The sequence below is a fragment of the Oryzias melastigma genome, linkage group LG15 (genome assembly GCF_002922805.2).
Source record: "Oryzias melastigma strain HK-1 linkage group LG15, ASM292280v2, whole genome shotgun sequence".
NCBI lineage: Eukaryota > Metazoa > Chordata > Actinopteri > Beloniformes > Adrianichthyidae > Oryzias > Oryzias melastigma.
In genome coordinates this window covers 6,934,258-6,948,156 of record NC_050526.1, presented here as the reverse complement: position 1 = coordinate 6,948,156, position 13,899 = coordinate 6,934,258, and the positions used below count along the sequence as shown (strand labels likewise).

Sequence of the window (13,899 nt, the reverse complement as noted above, 5' to 3'; positions counted from 1 at the left end):
ATTTATTGTTTTAAAAGTTAGCATTCATCTACATTTTTACAAGGCAGCTGGAAGTTGAATGACCTTCCCAAACACTTTGGTTGCAGTGCAAGTGTTAAAATGGTACGACATTGTCCCCTAGTGGCTATACGGGGTAAGTATTTTTTTTTAAATTCTAGAAAGTTTTTTTTTAAGATGAGAAAAAAAATTATATTTGACACTTAAACTTCTTATTTAATTTTTTATACAAAAATAATTTTGAAAAGTCTACATTCTGATTCAAAAAACATGAGAGAAACAGTTAATGTTGCATGATTGGATCATTCAAAAAAAAGAATGAGATGCAGATTCTAAAGAAATTGCAAGTTTTTGGAAACAATCAAAAATATATATGTGTAAAAATATGTGTAATTCTCCCACTAAACCACCTTTCTCCTTTCCTTTGTGCGATTGCCTAACAGACCACAACAGTGTCTGCTTGCATTACCCCAATTACCTCTAAAGAACACAGTTCTCATTAAGGCTGACCTTTTCTGGGGCCTAACAGTGCCTTTCTTGCCCACAATGCAACCAACGCCGTCTATCTTTTTTTCCACTATGCAATAAAAACACAAATGGAGACGAGGAACTTGGCTGCCTTCAGTGATCCATCACAATGAGCACAACGTACATATTTAGTTTAGACAAAGCTAACTTCCCTGTTTTTGGCCCATAGGTCACATATTCTTTACATCATGCTGCACAAAAAATGACTTATAATAATAATATAACTGTCAAGTATTTTATTGTGATCAATTGCCTCACTGAAACGCTTCCACATGAGACAAATAATGAATTATGGGTTTATGGAAGAACAAATAAAAGGAAAAATTATTGACTTATTGCCTAAATAAATAAGACATGTGAATCATATTTTATTAGTTTTATGATTCTGTAAGAGCTTGGTTTAAAAGTTTAAACCAATGATCTGGGAAACCTTGGGATTGGATTTTTTTTTTCTTTTTTTGACTCGTTCAATCCCACTCAATCAACCAAAAAAGTGACAGTACCTGACTCAGGTGCACCCACTTCTCATTCAGCGGCCTCTCCGCCGACGCCCTCTCAGACACGATAAAAATCTCCGCCGTCGTCGGTACGCCTGGAAGGACTGCCACCAAGAGTTGATTCTCACTGATTCCCGTGACCTTTAATAATAAAATTTCATTAGAAAAGTCTATTTTTTATGACTCAATTAGAGGTGGTAGTCTGGAGTTGTCTGTACAAATGAGTAAATATCTTCTGCTCTCTGCTTCACATATCATTTGCTTAAATAACAGTCACTGTCAAGACCTAATGCTCAAATCACGTGGAAATTGCAAGTTCTATCTGACAGCCTTTGGAAAAGGCCAGGGCTTTTAGTGCATTTATGCCATAACCAGAGGTCTGCTGTCAGATTTCTGGTGTAAACCGTGGTAAAATCTGACAAGACAGAAGGTCAGTGAGAATGTTTCCTACTAAGGGCTAGATACAGCAGATTTCCCAGGTATTTTACATAACTTGTTTAACATCAAGTACAGGTAGACTTTCAGCTTGGCTGTTCTTTTACATGCATTTCATGTAAAACACACACATAGCCTTTTATAAATAGTTTTGATAACCTCATTTAAATTTGTTTTTCAGTGAATATTAATCTTTAACAAGTTTAAAACCCATTCTAATGTGTTCTTGCAGCATTACAATGAAGGTCATACATAAAGAAAATTATGTGTAAAAGTATTTCATTACTTAAATTGTTGAGGAGCAGCCAAAACAAAAAAAATGCAGTTGGAAAAAGCTTGTAGCTGTGACATAGGTGCTACAATCAGTGGGCCACAAGTTCCGCTCCATTACGATGCGTCCACTTGCAAACAAAAAGATCAATGTACGCGTTTATTTTCTCATCTGAGCTGACACCAGGCTCAGAACTGTACACCTGGATAGCTCCAATATTGCTCTGCATTTTTGTTGCAATGGGAATTTACAGTTAGCTCTCCCCCAAGCTTTAAGCTAGCAGGGAAGCTGTTTTTTTTCTGTTTATTTACTTATTTTGTTGTTTCTCGTTTACATGAATTTGAAACAAAAGGGACCTGGTGGCTGACAAGATGGCAGCAGAAAATTATTAGCCAGAAGGAAGTCCAGAAACGGAATTTCAACACCCCTACCCTTATCCGTTTGGGTCAAAAAAAATACTTTTTTTTGGTAAAAAAAAATACTAATATAGCCTAACCGGTGACCCTAGCAATTATGCTTTGCATTTTAAGCTTTGCTCCTTTTAAAATCTGAGTTATCTCTGTCAAAACCTACAACACTCTTTGAGCAAACAGATGGATGATGGGGAATGGGGGCAGGATTACTCCAAGCCAACAGTTCCACCCACAACTCAGCTGTGAATTTCTAATATACTACTGCCAGTCTGCAAAAAACTATGTCCGAGAAATGTTTTTTTGTTTATTAATTTAGTCAAAAATGTCATAATCATAATTAAAGGACCACTTTTAAAATACATTAAAAGATGATTGGAGTGGAATTTGAACTATGTTACCCATAATCCTAATTTTCCCCATTGCTGTCATCCATCAACACCATCTCCAGCATTACAGTGCTGTATTGATGGGAATAAAAATGCAAAGTTTAGCATGCAATCAAAGGCCTCTCCATAAAACAGTAGATCTCCTGCCTCTGCTATGCTAAGCTGTGGCTGGTGCTAAAGTTGAGGTAATTCCATTTGACACATTAGATTCAGAGAGCGGCTCTCAAGTAGAGGTGGCTAAATTACTGTTTACAAGGTTGCGAGCCAGAGAAAGAATCGGGATGGTAATGTATTCACTTGCTATCACTTTCGGTGATATTAGAAATGTGACAGCAATATAAAGCATGAGCCTTTAGATGGGACATAAAAGCCTAAAGAATCGAATTTCATGCAATCACACCCATAAACTGAATGTCAGGTCTGCCTTCAGAAAGAACGGAACACATCAGCAAGGCTCTTTGGGTAACATGAGCTAATGGCTTTTCTTAGTATGTCCCATGTTTTTCTTTACATATTTATTACGGCACATAGAGCTAAATCTAAAAATTTGAACATAGAACACTCAAGCCGTGTGCCTTATGAGAACAATGTGAACGTTGTAACAATTTTTAATAGTATGAACTTTTTTGTTTTAATGCTTGCACTTACCGGTACACTGCAAGTGATGTTAAATACACACAATAAATTGAGAAAAAACACTGAAGGTCACTCATAAATATCATCTTTTAAAGCCTTTTAAATCGATACAAGTATCACCAAATGAAATATCACAATATTTCGCCAAATCGATTGTACCCTACACTCCTAGTGTGTAGCCCTTGTGGAAGAGTGGAACCCCCCAGAACAACATCCTGAGGCCGTGAGGAGCACGAGAAGTTGCTTTAAAGCCGTCATTGCAGCAAATGATGGAAATCCTCGCTACTGACGTGGTTAAATTTTGTTATTTGGGGCAATTTTTATTATGATCTTAAATTTGGGGATAATGTAGACTAATGAAAATTGTGTTTCAGTCATTATTAGTAATATCAAAGAGAACTTTTACATATTTCATTAAAGTACATCATGACTTGAGTTAACCTATAATTGCATTATAGTGGTGTTTTTGACAGCATAAATTAGAATACTGACCTGGACTATGCGGCTCTTCACAACCCTGCTGACGTCCTCTCTCCACTCAGACACCCCCGGGTTCAGATCATCCAGATTAGAAGAAAAAGCCAAAACGTGTGACTGAAAATAATCTGAAGTACAAGCATAGTTAGAGAAAAGTGTCCGATTACAAGTCTATCATTCAGTAATGGAAACAACGATTTGTTCAAAGGTTTTCACTTTCATCTCAGTCCCTTGGCCTTTTCAACTCCACATTCTGTAGTTCTATTGTTGCAAAAATACCACAAATATCAAACATTTGTACCAAATGAAAAATCCTGGCAGAAAAACTCAAACGGTTGCTTATGAATGACTCGTTTTACTACCAACTCCTTCACTTTTGAAGAGGATCTCAAATCTTTTTTACTGCTTACAAAGAAAAAAAAGATCATCTTCATCATCTCAGTGTATCTTGAATATTACTTCACATTTTGAAACTGTTAAGTGTGATTTCTACTTTGATGACTGAAGGTATTTCATTTGGACGGCTTTTAAATTAATTTTTGTCAAAAAATAAAACCTTGACCATTGCAATTCATGTCCAGTTGTACGTTTGTAATCAGAAGTTTTTAATAAGAAGATAAAACTTGTAAAGTGAGTCAATGATTGATTCCTTAATTACATTATTAGTATAGTGAGGCTCAAATGAGCCTTTTTCCGTTAATGGCGAGAGGTTTGGTTTCTGCTTTCTAATGACAGAAAGACTTGAATTTGATTAATGTGATTGGAACATTTGATTCTCATCACCGTTTGATGCAATGTCAGCTTAACTTTACTATACAGCAAAAATATTACTTTTTTTTTATTTGACTATTTGGCTCATAGTTACAGAAAAAATGTACAATAAACAAACAACAGCTACTTGGCAAAGAATCCATAGGTTTTAATAAACATCAAGGATTGTGTATTGAACTTCTATTTTTCAAGTTGAAACAAACATTAAGTTAATTAATGTAATCTAAAAAAGATAAAATCAATCTGGGGCTCGATCATCATAATAATTAACAAAGTGACTATGTCATAAAGTTTTACTGCAATAATGAAGTCTTTACCTAGTAGTTACAAAGTACTAATAATCTAGATTAGGGGTCCGCCACCCTAATACTAAAGGGCTACATGTGTCTCTTTCTCCCTTTGTTGTTGTTCTTCAGCTTTGGAAAAAAAAAAAACAAAGAAAAAAAAACAATAATTTAAATAAATAATGTTTTGGTTCATTTGTTTTAATTATTTTTTTTGGAGATTTTAACACGTCAGATAACGGAGCAACTTGATGGCAAAAGCTTTAATCTGTTTGTATAACATTTAATTAAAACTGGTTCAGTTTTTATTTTCAGTATAAAAAAAATAGAATGAGAATTGAATGTTTGACTTTTTCATTTTTTTATTCAAGTAAATCTGCTGCAGCAAGAGGATCTATTTGATACATGGTGCATTTTATTTTGAAAGGAACTTGTATAACTTGCTGTCAAATGAGCTACAGTTGTTATATAGAAAATTATAGTTATAATCCAACTATTAAAATATTTAAAAAACAAACCTTGTAATGGTCACAAAAACATAATTAAAGTATATTTTTCTAAACAAAGAGCATTAAACCTGATCTATATTTTCTGCATGAACCCTGTTAACCTTTATGTTATCCATCAACAACATTCATACATATTGAAAAATTAGGCTGTATTTTAAAAAGTTACCAACAATTTTTAATTAACAGTAGAACGACTTATAATTGGAAATATATTTTGTTAGTATAATGATGGAATAGATATGTTAATTGAAGTGCAATGCCTAAAAACCTCAAATATTTGCTCTTCCAGAGTTAGTTATTGCTGATTTTGTTTGGCGTTTTCAGAAAATAAAACTATCAATTGATGCCAATACATCATTAAAATTCCGAACTAAAATATCAAATCAGTTTTATTCATTGCTACTGCTTCAAATAATATTTGAAATCTGAGCGGAAAAAAATATTCTAAATCTTTGTACCTTGAAACTAAAAGCTCTGGCTGGCTCCTTTAACCACCAGCAGATGGCTACGGCAGCATGCAGCCAGATACCTGTTCTCAGTGATGGTCTCATTTGGTTGTTAGTTTACTGAACATGTTTTTGATGAAATGACAGAAGCATACTCTTGAGTAAAAATAGAACCCACATCTCCTTTGTTTATCACATCTGTTTTGTTCAGTGGCTTAAAAAAATACTAATGACCTGGTTATACAGGCTGATATTAATTATGTTGGTTCCATATAAAGGCTACCTTTTTGATTAACTTATCAAAGAGGAGCTAAATTTAAAGTGATAATGGACTCTATATTTTTAAACAAGATTTTACTGCTAATATTTTTTGCGTTTGTCTTCCCAAACAAATGAAACTGGTTTAGTTTTGGATTTTAACTAGAATTTTTCTTTAAGCTTTTCAATTATTCCTGATGACTGTTTCACTTAAATAAGAAATACATAATAATTTAACAATGGGTGTAACGATTAATCGACTTAATGTTTTATTCCCACGATCCAACCAGATTGATCTTTTTAATTATTAATTGAATAGACTTATACTATTCTGAAATTATTTCAAAATAAAATACTTTTATTATAATACATATTGGAAAACACCATTTGTATATAGATACACTATTTATTTTTCTTATAGCATAAAAAAGATCACTAAGAACAACACACCAAGAAATGATCAACCACCATTACAGTCCAATATATGGAAACACACTCGTGACCATACAGTGTGATAAAAATGTTCTAATAATGTTTCCTTCTTATTATTATTTTGTGGAAAAACATCAGTGAGCTGAGCTTTATGAAACTAAAAAGTAATTGGATTTGACATTGTTTCTTGTTTACTCGTTTTTTTTTGTTGTACATATATATTTAATTAACACTTGTCTATCTTGCAAGAAATACAAGGAATCTGGAAAATCTCAATTGTACGACGGAATATTAGTGCCAAAAACAAAACAAAAAAAAGAATGTTGCGAGATTTATTGTTTATTTATAATCTACAACTTTTAATCTTGCAAATTTATGGGTTTAAATTGTGTAAATTTATGAGTTTTAATCTCGTAAGTTTAAGAGTTTTTTTAAACTTATGAGAAAAAAGTAATAAATTGCAACTTTATATACAACTTTATTCTCATAATTTAACAGATATGACTTTTTTCTAATAAATTTACAAGATTTAAAGTTATAATTTTAAAGAAAAAAAAATTGTAAACTTTCCCTAATACTCCGTCGTACATCTACACTGTTTAGTACTCAGGTTTTTATTTTTTAGTCACAATGGTTGAATTTTTGGCTAAAGATATCCTGGATGGATTCTAGGTCAGTGAATCAGATCGAGTCAAAATGAACCAATTTTGACTATATATCGTACTGTAAACCTTAAATTATGATACGATTCGATTCAATGTTAAAATAAATTGTTACATTGCAAATTTGTACTAACTTTTAGCTTTCCTATAAATAGATTCCATATTTGTTCATGTAATTTGGCCAAAGCAATATTTTTTATGATTGAATGAAGGACCAGAAAGAGCTCAGGTCCTGTAATTGCAAAACAAGCTTAGAGAATCATCAGATCGCTACTGTGCTCGTCTGCTGGGAGTTTCATCAAATATGATCTCTGCCTGCATTGTTTCAATAATTTCGCTATAAAACTCAACTTTTTTCTTCTTTTTTTTCATAAGAGCTTTTGGCTCTTTTGTGTTCAGTATTAATAAAGTTTCACAGCCTGACCTTGAGCTAAATTTGAGCAACTCCCCAGTAAGGATGCCCACAAGTGTTTTCACGATGAAGTTTGGATTTTAATTCTTTAGAATAGTTTCAAGGTCCTTGCATGACTCATGTGCTGCTGCAGGTATTAATGCTGATAAAAAAACTAAAATAATATAAAAAAAAAATGATTGAAAAAGACTGATTGCATATCGTAGGAACAATTTTTCCTTTAATCTACCCTTTAAATGAAACAACATTTCACGTTATTCTGGTATAAATTCCTTTAACTTTAATATTCCTCAATCTAAAGACACTTTCCAAATAGTTATTAACTTTTTGACCTGCATTGCAAGCTGATGACAATGCTGCCAGCAGGAGGATACAGACGTATTTCTGTAAATCTCTTACTTATTTAGAAATTTTAGTATAAACATCGATTAAAAATTCAGGAAAAATCCTCCCAAAAATACAAGTCATATTTAAGAAATACAAACAATTCTGTGTTTAATAAAAGGATTTTCAGAAAAATAAAGCATTAAGCTAAAATAAATACCATAAACTGCCACCATTCTTTGGTCCTGGTGGACGGTATTTCCGGCTAAAGCCTGAACGGTGACGCTGTGATGGCCTTCATTGGAAAAAGCGAAGGAAACTGCTCCATCGAGGGTCACAATCGGCTGAAATGCACACAGGCAAAGTTTTTATAATGTCCTCTGGATGAATAAACGGCGATGAACGGCGGGCCTACCTCAGTTTTGTTGTCAAACCACCAGAAATATGTGACCGTTCCCACGGTGGCTGGATGCAACACGGTCGTGAAATTTACGGCTCTGTTCTTGACAACCACCAGAGGAGCCGTGAGCTCCACCTGCTCCAGCTGACCTGCAGAGTTCAAGCAAACAGCAAAGTCTTTTATTAAACACACTCTCCCCATGTTTAAATCCTCAACTGGGGGCTTGTTTGTGTTAGTATTTTTGGCCCAACAAGCTTTTTGCTCTGCCGCAGTGTCTGTTGATGCTTTCACGACCTAAACATGAAATTTTTATCAATGGAATTCATTATAATGACTTGAGTTGAGTCATGGTGTGTTCCTCTAAGGTAACGTAAGACCACAAACTTGTATATTTTATTCATAGGATGAGTGGAAATGTATTTTCCACCACTTTTTTTTTTTTTTTTACAATGAATATCTGCATATAGTGGAGCGATTTATAACATTTAGTTGGTCAAAGTAAACATTTTCAAGAAAATTTGATTTTGTTTGGGACTCACAGGTCACATGGAGGTAAAGGATGACTCTATCCGAACCGAGGTTATTGCTCGCTGTGGCTGAAACTTGGTAAATGCCCACTTTACTGTAGATGTGCTTGACCCCATCATCGATGGAGCTTATATTCACGTACGATATCGCCGTTCCGTCACCAAAGTCCACCGTTATGCTCGTCATGGAGCCGAGACCCTTTAAAGAAGGAAAACAAAACCGTCATTCACAAAGTAACCTCGGTTGTTCTTTCAGTGTCTTTGCTGACTCACAGCAAAATGCACTTTTCATAATAGCAACAAGAAGCAGGTCATGCTGTAAATCTTGTCAACGCAGATTTGTTTGATTTACTGGACCTCAAGCCTCTCCGCTTGGTTACTGACAGCAGCTTGATATACAGTGCTTTAAAGAAAAACATGCAATGTACAAATATCTGGCTATAAAGCATGTTGGCATACGGAGGATGGAGGAGAGTTCACTGTGAGGGTATGGAGGTTAAAGTCACTAAAAGGTAACCTGAGGAGATTTCCCTTAAAATAGGCTTCATTTCATCAATGATGTGCTTGTTAAAGCCATAAACTGAAAGTTAGGATATAAATAGAAAACTGTGTGTGCGTGTTTTTATTTTAGAAAAAACATGACAACCTTTGTGTTTAAATTTGTTTGTTGCAATGGCAAAAATTGGTTACTGTAATGGTGGAAAAATATTATTTTTTACATACACTACAAACGTGAGACGCGTGTTCTTGAACGCACAATTAGCCGAACCATAGACACAAGCTGGGAGGGGCTTCTTCTTCTTTTTCTACTGTTTACTAATGTTTACTAGCACTCGTCCGCCACCTACAGTTGGAATAGATTTGGTGCAAAATGTAGAAATTGTGCAAATCTCACAAATTTCCCTCCAAGCTTTTTCTTTCACAGCTCTATTCTGATACGTGTAAGAATGGGAGTCATATTTTCAACTGAACGCATACTGCAATTTTTATTTCTCCTTCATTATTAATTTTCAAACGGTTGTGAATTACAAGGGAGGCTACTTATATGTCACAACCTAATCAGAGTCCCTGATTGGTTAAAATTATACAGGGTTTAACTTTTTGTTCGTAGAAGTCAAAAACAGTCATAGAAACTTGCGTAGCTACGAATGAACACAAGATTTTTGAACTCAGAAGCCTGAAATGTCAGTTTATACACGTTTGCATGGACTTCTCATTGGAAATGGTCACTTGAAGTTAGAATGCAGCTTCAGTTTCGTCTTGCAGGACTTTGTTTTACAAGCTTTAAGTTTTAATCTCGATTTTATCTTAGATCATGTAAATTCCCCTTTTTTATTTAATCAATAAAAGCTGTTAAGTTTCATTTTTGGGAAACTTATTTGTGCCCACTCTATTTCTCAGACTTGAGGACTATTACTTGTGGAAAAGCCAAAACAATTATTCTTTGCTTTCTATATAGCAAAATACTACTGTATGATCCAAAGAAAAAAAGTCATCAAATCTAACTGACAGAAATCTTGTAGAAAGCAGTTAACGACATATTTGCTCAATCATACAAAAATGCTAAGGACTAAAGAGGGGGCATAATAATAGAAAGCAGTACTTGACAAAATAAAAATGAAGCAAAAAGAGTCTCAGTGTTTTAAAATGTGAGGTAGGACTAAAACAGTACAGGGGAGGATTTTTAACTTTTTAAACTAAAATATCTTTTCAAATGATGCAAAATTCAATATGGGTCTTTATTAAGATTATCATAGAAATGAGTTTCATTTGGCTTATTATATGTATTTAAATAGAAATCACTGTTTACCTTGACCAAATGTCTACACTGAAAAAAGTGAAACATTGAATCTATCAACAAAAGTTCTTGAATTTCTAAAGTTCAAAAATATTTAGTTTTCCTCATATAAAAATGTTGGGTTGATGCTTTATTCAATGTAAAATTTTAATTTGATAAAAACTAATATTCGTAAATGTAACATTTTACAGTTTTGTTGATTGATCCAACATTCCTCCATATGTGGAGGAACAAATATATCAATATTAAAGTATGAGTATGTGTAATATTTATTTAAATAAACAGAATTAATTGAGAATTTGAAAGGTATATGTTATTTATAAAATACCTTTTTCCATTTACTTTTATTTTTCTAAAAACTTTCAACGGTGTGTATGAAAAAGTATTATTTTTTTATTTTTTTTTTTAATCCTTTATAAACAAAACTTAACAATATTTCTGTAAATCATGCATGCATTTGTGTTTTTTGTTTTCTTTTCTCTTTAATTTCTATTTAAGTCTGGTATAATTACCTCTTCTAGAAAGACTAGGAAGGTCACGTTCCTCCCCAGAGTTGCTACAAGCGTTCCTTCGCTGGTGAAGAGCTGCAGACCTTTGGGGGCCTGACTGGGACACTTCTCCTGCCTGGGGCTGTACTTTAAAAGACTCGCTCCTGAGCACTTGTTGGACAAAGCTTTTCGGTATCTGGGGATAAATTAGCAAGAGGATAATCGCTCCTCATGGAGCACACACGGACATTCACAGAGAAAGACGAGCAGGAAATTTCTTCAAAAATAATAAATGATACCTATAATACACCCATAATCACAAATATTTTCCCCATTTCTATAAAACACTGATTACTCTAACTTGTTCTTTTATTCCCATATGTTTCGTATCGCTAAACTGCATCTCTTATTAGGTTATTTTCTCCATTTTTCCCTTCATTTCCCACTTTCGTATTCAAGCTGTGAGCTTTTTTTACTTGAAATGAGAAAAGCTTACGTCACTTTCTTTTATTTCTCTACTTTGAGCAGTTTTGAAGGTTCCCCCAGATGAGACAAATGCAAAGTTCCCCTTTCACAGACATTGTTTTGCCTTTTTTTTTTCTGCACAAAGAAAATCAAGCGTACCCCGTCGTATTGAGGAAGGTGTCCCCCGTTGTGCAATCTGGAGATGTTGCTGAAGGAACAAACCAGAAAGCCGGAGTGCATCTCCCATCCACCTGCCTCTCAAACCCGTAGTCGCTGTTAGGAGGAAAAAAAAAAACAAAACACCTTAGAGCCAAGATTAAGCAGCATTTATTTAAGCTAAAATATCAAGTTTAGATGGAATCTTTAAACGGATAGAAGAAAATTCTCACACTAGTGACTTTAGGTTTTGATGTTTTATGTATCAGATGTTTGAACTAAAGAAATTGTGTTTACAAAAAAGCATAATTATAGAAAAACCTGAGCGATCAATATTTTTTTTTATTTTTTAAATTGAAACCAGGGAAGTACAACCTCACGATGTAACAGACTTGCAGAAAAAAAAGTTAGTAGTAATCTTAAAAATATCTTTGCAATTCAGTAAAAATGGGATATAAATGTGCTGGAATAGTATGTGCAGAAGCTCGTTTTTAAGCTCATTTGAGAGTATAAGTAAAAAATTTACTTAAGAAATTATTTAAACTCTAATCTTCAGTCGGTTCACCTTTTTAAAAATATATTTACATATCTCCTTGGAGTTTAAAAAGCTCGCTTTTCTCTAACACTGATGAATAAACCACATTTCATGAGTAAAAAAAGTATTTATATTTATTAAAATGAAAACAATAGAAATAAAATGTATTGTTCTTCCAACTCAAAACAAAAATTTCACCTTTTTTTAACCCGTTTTTGATTCAGCTCAAGGCTCCCGCCTTTACCGCCTGATTTTTTATTTAATGAAGAGAAACAAGAGCAGCAGGAAGGGGAAACTTACCACTCAAAATCCGCTTCTGTGCACGGACAGGAGTCGGACGTCTGGGAAATATATTGATCTCTGGCCTTGACACATTGAACGTTCTCTCTCAGTTTTTGAAAGAATCTCTTCATTCCCATGATGCACACTTCCCCCTGTGATAAATAATACAATATTAACCTTGACTTTCTTTATATTTCTGTTTTTTCAGATTTATACAATGCAGTAGAAAAAAGACACATTTTGATAAAAATTGTTTATTTAAAAGATAATATTGTACGATTTTGCACATTTTGTCTTATTTCTTGCACATTTGTCTGAATTTTACACATTTATTTGAAACATAAAATGTTCTTTTTTTAGTTATTTATCTGTATTTACCATCCACATTGAAGAGAATGTATCTGAATTTCATCGTACCAGGTATAACAAATAAAAAAGTTCTATTCTATTGTCTTTTTTTGCTATTAATTAAACTTATTTTTTGCTATAAAACGTTTTAAAATTGTAAAAGTTGGACTTACTAAAATGGATAACTTTTTTAACCCTTTGGAACTTAAAGCCTAATACTCAGTTTTTGTCTATTTTCGAATTCACCTTTGAATTAATCAGCAAAACCTAAACTATGTGACACTAGCTTTATTTTGTCACTTTTTTTAAAATTATATTCACTCAATAGACATAAAATCATGCAAAAGCAGAATATCCTGTACGTAAAAAGTGAATAATTTTGCTGTGGAAACCCCAAAGAAGATAGTATGAAAAGTATATGTGTAATTTAATCAAAACAATGATAATAAATGTTGTCAACAAAATAATCAACATGTTTTAGAATGCAAAAAAAAATCCAGGCGGAATTCAAAGATTCCTTTGAGCGACATATATGAAGAGCTCACAGTTCTATGATGTGATCTTTCTTATGTTGTTATACAGACAGTGATTGAACTTCAGGTGTGGCTTCGGCTTCTAGGCAGCTCAAAAATAAGAATTTCTTTCCTAAGAGCTCTGCTGTCCATTTGACACTTTTCCTAGAATTCTATTTCTTTTTTCTTTTCCTTTTTGCAGCTTTTAAAATTTTCTCTTAAATTTTCTTTATGTGTTTGGGAAAAAATAATAAAAAGGCTTTTGGGAGACATTTGCTTCAGCTGGATTACAGGTCAGCCCGACTTGAACCTGCTCTCAGGTGGGGCGTGTCTGTCCACTCTGAACTGCTTGCCTCTCGTAACAGTGGCGGGAAGAACTTTAGCGGAGAAAAGATTGCTTTTGTTCAAAAACTAAAAATGAATGCCATATTCTCTCTTTAATTCGATAAAATATCAGTTACGGAATGGTAAAAAAAAAGTTAAAGTTCATTTCAGACAGTTTAATCATTTTGATCTCACTGCTGCACAGCAGGACGGCCTGAGTGGTCTGATGGTTCCAGAGGGTTAAAAGCTGTAATGTAGCAAGATAGTATTCATAATTAAATTTCCTCAATGAATCAATCTCTGCACGGATAAGCACCAATAGAAAC

General features: G+C 33.6%; 1 protein-coding gene across 4 annotated transcripts in view; it reads right to left on the bottom strand.

Annotated features, from left to right (window-relative positions):
- LOC112161501 (VPS10 domain-containing receptor SorCS1) overlaps window positions 1-13,899 on the bottom strand; it is a 92,416-nt gene that overhangs the window by 8,611 nt on the left and 69,906 nt on the right. For all 4 annotated transcript variants that reach the window (XM_024296662.2, XM_024296663.2, XM_036215685.1 and 1 more), the window contains 8 exons: window positions 12,408-12,541; window positions 11,576-11,689; window positions 10,976-11,147; window positions 8,678-8,864; window positions 8,154-8,287; window positions 7,959-8,082; window positions 3,656-3,768; window positions 1,029-1,163 (listed from right to left, as the gene is read on the bottom strand). In XM_024296662.2, coding sequence (XP_024152430.1) covers window positions 1,029-1,163; window positions 3,656-3,768; window positions 7,959-8,082; window positions 8,154-8,287; window positions 8,678-8,864; window positions 10,976-11,147; window positions 11,576-11,689; window positions 12,408-12,541 — 1,113 coding nt within the window. The remainder of the gene's footprint in view (window positions 1-1,028; window positions 1,164-3,655; window positions 3,769-7,958; window positions 8,083-8,153; window positions 8,288-8,677; window positions 8,865-10,975; window positions 11,148-11,575; window positions 11,690-12,407; window positions 12,542-13,899) is intronic.